This window comes from Chrysochloris asiatica, unplaced genomic scaffold (assembly GCF_000296735.1).
Source record: "Chrysochloris asiatica unplaced genomic scaffold, ChrAsi1.0 scaffold00162, whole genome shotgun sequence".
NCBI lineage: Eukaryota > Metazoa > Chordata > Mammalia > Afrosoricida > Chrysochloridae > Chrysochloris > Chrysochloris asiatica.
Window position 1 is genome coordinate 6,043,391 of NW_006408680.1, and position 9,560 is coordinate 6,052,950.

At 46.0% G+C, this 9,560-nt stretch overlaps 1 protein-coding gene across 2 annotated transcripts in view; it reads right to left on the minus strand.

The window, feature by feature from the left end:
* The window catches only part of RPS6KA2 (ribosomal protein S6 kinase, 90kDa, polypeptide 2), a 331,396-nt gene extending 322,137 nt beyond the window's left edge, over nucleotides 1–9,259 (minus strand). For both annotated transcript variants that reach the window (XM_006871180.1, XM_006871178.1), the window contains exons 1-2: nucleotides 9,197–9,259; nucleotides 4,811–4,870 (exon numbers count right to left, since the gene is read on the minus strand). In XM_006871180.1, coding sequence (XP_006871242.1) covers nucleotides 4,811–4,870; nucleotides 9,197–9,259 — 123 coding nt within the window. The remainder of the gene's footprint in view (nucleotides 1–4,810; nucleotides 4,871–9,196) is intronic.
* Nucleotides 9,260–9,560: the final 301 nt, after the last annotated feature.

A 9,560-nucleotide genomic window follows, 5' to 3' on the forward strand; every position in this document is an offset into this window, starting at 1 on the left:
TGCTCCAAGTATAAAGTCACACCCATGAAAGGAACAAGGTTGGATAGAGTAAGGGGCGTGTTACCAATATGGCGATCACTTGGTCCTGTAATGCTCAGTCCACAGATCCATCAAGTCCAGCTAACTCCAAGAGCAACAGAACGAGACTGTTACTGATTTGAATAATTTTTATTTTAAAATAAGATCATTTTCTGTCATCACCCACATTCAGTTTGATAAAAGACCAGACAGCCATTATTGTCTCTCAGTTATCTGACCCTAAACTTCTTCATTTGTAGACTAGAACAAACTGCCCCATGGGGTCTCTGAGACTGTGAATCTTTATGGGAGAAGTCTGGCGCATCTTTCTCTTGGGGAGCAGCTGGTGGGGTTGTACTGTCCACCTTTCCTTCAATAGCCCAATGCAAGACCCCCTACTCCATCAATTGTAGACGACATTGTAAATCACCACCTGAGTTTATAATGAAAAGCACCCCCTTTAACAGCAAATGCCCCACTTGTCCATCAGTCTGGTGTCTTGTGTGTCACTGTGATGATGGGAGTTTTTCTGCTGGTTTGTCAAATACAGCAGGGTCACTTGTGGTGGGCAGGTTTCAGCAGAGCTTCCAGACTAAGACAGACAGACTAGGATGAAGAAATAAGCAGACTACTTCTAAGGCATCAGCCCCTGAAAACCTTAGGGATAGCAGTGAAGCATTGTCAGAGATAGTGCCAGAAGATGAACCCCTCAGGTTGGATGGCACTCAAAATACGACTGGGGAAGAGCTGCCACTGCAAAGTAGAGCTGACCTTCATGAACTGAATGGATCAAAGTTTGAGGGGGACTTAATTTGCTGCTAGAGTAAGACTCAAAATGAGAAGCTATAAATGCACACATCCATTAATAATCAGAACATGGAATCTTATGGTACAAACTCAACTGCAAGATTTGGGCTGTAGGGTGGATGAGGTAAAGTTTCCCAACACAATTCTCATAGGACACCCCTTGCTATCCTGGAAGAATGAGCTGGCTCATTGAGAGAGAAAAAAATTCCTTGATGCAATTTCCTGGCTTCTTTTTTAACAATGTAGTTTTCAATTTTTATAAAATGTCTTTATAATAAGTCCCTGTAACTTTCTCATGGCCTTCAAGAAGATCTATTAAGATGACTCCTTGGAGGTCCCAATAAATAGGCACCACATCTTTCTGAGCGGACTTTGCTTTGCACTTATCTGGCCCAGCAGATCCCCTCGGGAACCACTGTTCTGATTGGACCTTTTTTGAAGACCCCTTAATGAGACTAAAAGGAGCTCTGGTAGTGTAGTGGTTACGAATCGGGCTGCTAATCTCATGGTCAGCAGTTCAAAACTACCAACTGTTCCGCGGGAGAAAGATGAGGTTTTCTGCTCCCGTAAAGATTTACAGCCTTGGAAACCCAGTATAGGGTCGCTATGAGTTGGAACCAACTCCACGGCACATAACAACAACAACAACAACAACAATGTGACTAAGACAGGTGTCTGAGTGACAGAACTTGTGTGCAGTCACCCACTGACCACAGAGACATGTTTAAACATGCTTTGTTTGGAGTAAACCTGTGTATGTACCAACTGGAACTCCAAGAGCAACACTTTTGGGCTTACTCTCATGTGTGTACTGAAGGTTCCCTGTAAGTCAAAGTTCCCAGAAACACCTACCAACGTCTCCCATGTAAACTATCACATAATTCACAATAAAACATTAAAAATAAAAAGAGCAGACAGATGAAGGCAATACAAGGCTATTATTATTGTGTGGCATCGAGTCGCTTCTGACTCATGGCGGCCCCGTATAGCATTTCCTGAGTTTGAACCACCAGCCTGGTGTTTAACAGTCTAGTGTTTACCCAACAGCATCACACCAGGACTTCAGTAAAAGGTAAAGGAGATAATAAAAGTGGCAAGTCCCCTGCAGGCAGTGGACATTATTTATTGCCCACATTCAGAGTATTCTAGATTGACTGGCTCCTTTACCCCACTAAGAGAACATTCTGGGTTTCTTCACAGTGCAGTCATCGTCCCCGAGGCACTACCTTAACTTTATTTTCTAGATTAACAGAGTATTCTAGATTGACTGGTTCCTTTACCGCACTAAGAGAACATTCTGGGTTTCTTTACAGTCATCGTCCCCGAGGCACTACCTTAACTTTATTTTCATCGGCAGCTATTCTGTCTATTAGTAATCGGGGAGAAGGTGATAGAGATATACAGCACATGAAGGCGCCCAGCAATACAGCCACCAACAACAATACCTTTGAAATACACGGGCACGTACGTTAGTCCTTGTAGCTTTTGTTTCTAGCTGTAGATTTAGAAAAAATAGAGAGAGGTGAGTAATTTCACCTATCTGTTCTTTCAAAAAAATGTTGGATTCATTGTGTCAATATTATCTCACCCTGAACTCCCAAGTGAATCTCAATGGGATTTGGTTTTAATGATATGAAATATATTTTATTAGATTCAGAAATAATTGGTATATACTCAATAGTTCAGCTTCCCATTCAGAAACGAGGCATTGTATTCACCTTATTTACATAGTCTTTGATGTCCCTTCATAAAATTTTTTTTATGTAGAGTTCTATATATTTATAATAAACATTATTCTTTGATGTTTCATTAAAAAAAACAAAAAAACAACTATCAAAGGGGCATTCAAATTGCTAGCCAGTGCCCTGCTTTGTCTGAGATCCTAACCTGTGACCTTACAAATTTCCACAGATGATGGTCCTTCTTTATCCACTACAGTTTACAAGGTCCACCCACCGGAGGCCAGTGTGTTGTGGTGTGCTGTTCTGTGTGTTGCTGGGATACAGGAAGACATACAATGGGATACCAAATACCTATAGGTTGCCCATGGTGGACAGGTTTTACTGAGGCTTTCAGACTAAGACAGACAAGGCCGGAAAACCTGCTGACCTAGTTCTGAAAAGTATCAATGAAAAACCTGTGGGCTGCAACAGAATGCTGTCCCCAAAGTGCTGGAAGATGAGCCCCCTAGACTGGAAGGCTCTCAAAATACCCAGTGTCTAAATCAATGGACTCAAACAAGCCAACAGTCATGAAGATGATCGAGGACCACTATACATACGGTCACTATGAGTCAGTGCCAACTGGACATAAACTAATAACAAGGTATTGACTTGAACATCCATCGTTCCTGGGAGGACACAGGTACACATATCTCTTCGCCCTTTGACCTCTGTGGAACTGCTCCCAGGGAAACACAAGGACACATGAACAGGACAAGTGGTCCATCCAGAGGCCAGCAGGATGGTTGTAGAGCTAGACAGAGTCCAGGCCCCAGACCCCCAGGCCAGCAGCCAAGCGCAGGGCTTTGGCAGCACTCGTTCTGCCGCTTATGACCAACCTCAGGATGCCTCCTTACGACAGGATCGGGTGACACCTGCTTTAAAACATGTGCCCCGGCCAAGATGCGAGTACGGTGTGCAGTTCTCCACATCTGAGCAGTTCACTCTGGAAACCAGGGATGCTCGCTGAGCAGCTCTGTCAGCCAGCTATTGTTGAAAGCCAACAGACTTGCAAAGCGGACAACTTTTATGGCTCCAAGTGGTACACGGCTGAGAAACTGAACTTGATAAAAATAAGTCTTGTTGATTGCCTTGTCAACTTTCCATTAGGAAGGAGGACATCACACTCAGTAAAATAGAGGGTCAGCAAAAAAGTGCCAGGTGCTTGGTGAGATGGATTGATAGGTGGTCACAACAGAGGGTCCAGACATAGCAACAGTTGTGAGGAGGTTGCAGGACCAGCCAGTGTGTCCTTCTGTTTTATGTAGGGTTGTTATGAGTCAAACTGGCTGAAAGAACGTAGCAACATGTGCTTAGAGAGAATTTCCTTTCTAAGTGACAGAAATACTGCTCCTCGGGTACATTTCTTTCACTACAGCATCAATTCCACTCTCGTATCCAATGCCTTCCTCACTGATGACTTTGTTGTCATCCAATCTCCCTGTGAAACCACTGTTTACAGAAGTCTACGTCATAGGTTTGGGGACATCCTAAAGCATAACGTGAAAACAGGACGGGACCTAGTAAGTTCTTCTTTTCCATTGCATTTCCGCCAGTGGTATGATTCCTTTGGAAAAATTCCATCTCCGCTTTTGCTCCAGCTCCCCCCAGCTCCTCTGCTAGCTGGCCTGTGGACACCTCTGTTCAAGCTCTCACCACCTGGCATGTGGGTGGCCTCTCATTTCTATGGGAAAGGCTACGTCTTACAAATGGAGTCCCCTGGTCTAGTTTAGCCACACTTATCACTGAACATTTGACACTTCATCTCTAGTCCGGCTGGTTGTTGTTGTTGTTATGCCGTGGAGTCGGTCCCGACTCATAGCGACCCTGTACAGGATTTCCCAGGCTGTAAATCTTTTACGGGAGCAGAAAGCCTCATCGTTCTCCCATGGAACAGCTGGTAGTTTTGAACTGCTGACCCTGAGGTTAGCAGCCCGATTTGTAACCACTACGCTACCAGAGCTCCTTGGTCCAGCTGGCTAGTCTTACATTTATTGTTAACACCACATTTTCCCCTGAGTGCCCTGTGAAACAGCAAACCAGAAGACTATGAATTTTACCTTTGTGTGTAGTTTCTGTTGCTATGTTCCAAGTCTTAATGTTACAGGAAGTTATTGATTATAATACATAACAATGTCTAGGTGTATGTATGCCCTATGGGATGGCTATACCTCTCACAGGCTACAGACTCATATGCCCCCTCCTCCCTTCTCCCAAGCTTAACCCTCCCCAAATAACCAAGCAGTAAGAAAACATATAGTTACGTCTTCCGTGGTATCTTCTGTGATGGACTCTGTGTCCAGGTTTAGGTCCTCCTCGATGGTCTGGTAACAAAGACATACATCAGTTACATCCCAGTGTCTCTGGACAGTGCACCACCCAAGTCAGCAACATGAAGGACAAAGCAAATAGTCAGCACTGGGAGGGGCACTGTTGTTTGTGCTATCATGTCACTTCTGACTCATAGCGACCCTGAGTAGGATTTCCAAGGTTGTAAACCTTCACAAGAGCTGAAAGCAGAGTACTGGTGGGTTTGAACTGCTGATCTCACAGCTAGCATCCTGATACACAGCCCACTAATGCCATATAACTCAATCTCCCAGCAGAGGTGGGACAGGGAAAATATAGCAAGATCTCTTTGCACTTGAATTTGTTGAAGCAATGTGATACTTTGTGGCAGAGACAGGTCCTTTATGTGTTGTTGTTGTTGTTGAGTGCTTTTGAATCGGTTCTGACTCATAGCGACGCTGTATAGGGCTTCCATGGAGGGGCTGGTGGATTTGAAACACCGACCTCGTGGTTAGCAGTCTAGAGCTATTCTACAGCGCCCCCCCACCCCCAGTCAGCCCCTGACTCGTGGCGACCCTGTGCACATGAGAACAGAGCCCTGCCAGGACCTGCGCCCACCTTCCCTGTGATGGACTGTGATTTTCAGCAGTAGATCACCAGGACTTTCTCTGTAATCTTAGTTTGGAAGCTCTTTGAACATGTTCAGCCACATGATGTGCATGGCTGGGAATCGAACTCATTTCTCCCACATGGAAGGTGAGAGCTCTACCACCTAGCCACCACTGCCCCCCCACCCCCGGTTCTGTAGAAAACAGGGACCAAATAAGGCAGTCACTGCTTACACCAAAGTTGTAAGTGGGTGGATTAATCAGGAGTCAGGACCATTTCTCCTCGATTTGCAAGGTGATTTCTAGAGCCCCCTGGTTGGTTAGCATGGCGGCGAGACAAGAAGTCAAGATAGTAATAGAACAGACGCTCTATTTGGGTGGGATGCATGCAGGCTACTGCCTGGGGTGGGTTCAATCACAGGCACCAAAGACCCCAGCCCAGAAGGAGCAAGCATGGGATTTCTGCTGGGTAAGGTCAGAGCCTGAGTCTTTGCTGATTCCTTCCACAACTTGGGGCAAGTAACCCTACCTGAGCCTCACGCAGGGCCCCGAGAGCCCAGAGGGATCAGAAGAATCCCGTGGACTTGAACCTGCAGAGCAGCCAGCACATGATGTGAACACGTGGGTCCCATGCCAACCCAGTAGTCCCAAGACAGCCGCTGTCAGACCACCTGTCTGTGAGTCCCCAGGGGCTCGGGATTTCTTTGCATTGTTGAGAAGCAGGGGATTCCCCTCTCTCTAAGGAGCATGACAGCCCAGAGAGAGAAATCAGGCCTGCTCCTTTAAAAAAACAGGGCTGGTGTACCTGCTGTCCTCCCTCACCCTTGTCCCCTCCTCCCTTCCCTGCTCACAGGACTCCCACTGAGAGCAAAGAGGAGACTTTCCCTCATCCAGGGTTTGAGACCAGCCTTGATCACAGTCCCTACAGTACTGGGTGCTGCTTTAGGGTGCTGGGTTAGTCAGGGCTTTTATTGAGGCCCCAATTTTTAACTCATACATGTTTCCTTCTCAACACACCTTATTTGTGGATAGAGAAAACCACCCAAAATGCCTCAAAACAACCTGTAAGACACAAATGCTCTCTCTGTGATCTCAGGTGTAGACTGATTTGAAAAAGGCCAGCCAGGAGTCCCCAGAATCTGGAAGCCTCTATTTACTTCTGTTCCCTCAGATCACAGATAAGAAAACGTTCAGTAAGAAAAGCAACTCATAACGTGAGTCACAGAGTAAGACCAGAACCCAGGAGGACGCCTGTCTGATGCCCGGAAATCCCATAATCATTCAGGTAAATCTATGAGCACTAAAATCGCATGGATTTCTTGGTCAGAAAAGCATGCTTGCTATGAATACAAGGGTTTAATGACATTTAATTTAGAGTCTGGAAGCCAAATTCACTCCCTCTTGTTTTGCTCAGGAAGGAGCTCTGGTAGTATAGTGGTTATGAGTTGAACTGCTAACCTCAAGATCAGCAGTTCAAAACTACCAGCTGCTCTGCAGGACAGAAATGAGGCTTTCTGCTCCCGTAAAGATTTACAGCCTCAGAAACCCTATGCAGGGTCACTATGAATCAGATCTGACTCCACAGCACATAGCCACCACGAGTCAGAACCAAGTCAACAGCATACAACACCAATAATAGTTTTGCTCAGGAATCCGTGGTGGAGTTAACACATTCAGTTGTTCACAACACATTATTTCAGACATTATGAAGTTAGCTTGACTTCTGATAGAAATACTGGACATAAAATATTCAGTAAATCCTCTTCTAAAGCAAAATCATTCATGTGGTTTACAGCAATGCTATGCAGCTGCCTCCGTGTAGAAGCAGAAATTAAATGTTAACCAGAATGGATGGAATGTGTCGATACAACGCTTCCTGCAGGAAATGAGGCAAAAGTGAAAGCTTGGACTTAGTGAAGATTTAGCTACTTCATGAAAGAGGAATGTTTAAGTGTAAGGTGATGAACAGAGCAGGAGGATGTCAAAGAATTCATCAAAGCTTAGGATAGGCACTAGACTGTGAACCACAAGGTCAGTGATTCGAGACCACCAGCTACGCCGTGGAAGAAAGATGAGGCTTTCTGCTCCTACAGAGATTTAATCAGCCTCGGAAATCAGTACAAGGTGGCTCTGAGTGGGAACCAACTTAACAACAACAACAACAACAACAACAACTTCAGGGAACTTTTTCTTCTAGAAAAATGCATGTGACTATTTATAGTATGAATTAAGTAAATCTAAGTCCATGGGATAGAGATTCTTATGACCCTTGTTGTTGTTGTTAGGTGTCATCGAGTCAGTACCAATCACTGTGACCCTATGCACACAGAATGAAACACTGCCCGGTCCTGGGCCAACCTCACTATTATTGCCACAATTGATCCCATTGATGCTGCCACTTTGCTAATCCATCTCGTTGGGGGTCTTCCTCTCCTTCTCTGACCCTCCACCTTACCAAACATGATATCCTTTTTCAACAACTGATTCCTCCTGACAATATGTCTGAAGTATGAGAGACTAAGTTTGGCCATCCTGGCCTCTAAGGAGCACTCTGGCTGCACTTCTTCCAACGCAGATCTGTTTGTTCTTTTGGCAGCCCATGGCACTTTCAATATTCTCCTCCAACACCATAACTCAAAAGGCATCAATTCTTCTATGGTCTTCCTTATTCACTATCCAGCTTCGCATGATCCGGGCTCTGGTTATGTGCCATGGAGTTGGTTCTGACTCACAGGGCTTCTGAGGCTGTAAATCTTTACAGGATCAGAAAGCTTTCTCTTTCTCCCAAGGAGAGGCTGGCAGATTTGAACTGTGGGCCTTGCAACTAGCAGTCCAATTTGTAACCCAGTAGTCACTACACTGGAGTCCTGGAGTGGAGCTGTGGGCTAATGCATCAGACTGCAAAGTTGTTTGAACTTCAAGGTCGGTCGTTCAAGCTCACCAGCTGCTCCTTGGAAACTCTATACAGGGTCGCTATGGGTCAGAACCGACTCAACGGCACTTCACAACAACCTACTACACTACCAGAGAGCCTTTCTTATGATCCTGTTGTTGTTGTTATGTGCCGTGGAGTCGGTTCTGACTCATAGCGACCCTGTACAGGGTTTCTGAGGCTGTAAATCTTTATTAGAGCAGAAAGCCTCATCTTTCTCCTGCGGAACAACTGGTAGTTTCAAACTGCTGACCCTGAGGTTGGCAGTCCAATTGGTAACCACTAGGGAAGCATATTTAAACAAGATTGGCAATGTCTCCTACACTTCTGCCAGCCCTGAGGATGGGCTATTGATTCACACTTGCAGTTCATTATCGTTTCCCTGATCCTTCATTCCCGTTTTGGGCAACACACCCTTTCAAGAACGCGTTAGTTTTCTGCTTTCTGATCCCTAAAAAGAGCTCATCATTTACTTTGCCTCTGGTTTCATCTGTCACTGTGTAAAACAGAGAGAAATTAAAGGGTTGTCCACTGGTTTGGAAACAGGCTAATGTTTAACAAGCATCCCGGGGCTTACACGCAACAATTGTGTTCTTCAGTTCTGTTCCTTCTCACGTATGTGTTGATGCCACACACTATGTATATGCCATCGACGCGGAAACGATGCCATACAGCAAACCTCCGTCTGCGTGCACACCCACGACACAGGACCACATATCGATTCCCAAGTCTCACCTCACAGTCTCTCAGCAAACACACATTCGCCATACAAAACAAACAGTCTCTTGGCTGCTGAGTTCAAAGGCTCCCTTTCCGCTCACCTCAATGTCCATGGGCTCCACCTCTATCTTCTTCCATAGTTCAGGCAGCTGTGCGATTGGCATTGCTGGAAAACTTTTCCCTTTCCTCTGGTCAAGAGACCTTAAGAAATAGAGACTGGTAGCAGGGCAGAGCGCTGAGCAGACGGAAGGTCCCAAGGAAACCGGGTGTGGGAGACTAAACCAGGGGGTCCGGTGCAGGGCGCAGGGGTCCTCAATATGGCTGCTGGGTGGGTGCCTGCCCTGCTGGTCCCCAGCTCCGCAGACGGCGCCTGTGCTTCCCGCTCGGGCTCCGAGGGAGGGAGGGACGAACTGTCACTGCAGCGCCAGCGGCTGCCAGGCGACTTGGGGAGTGGACGCCAGTCTC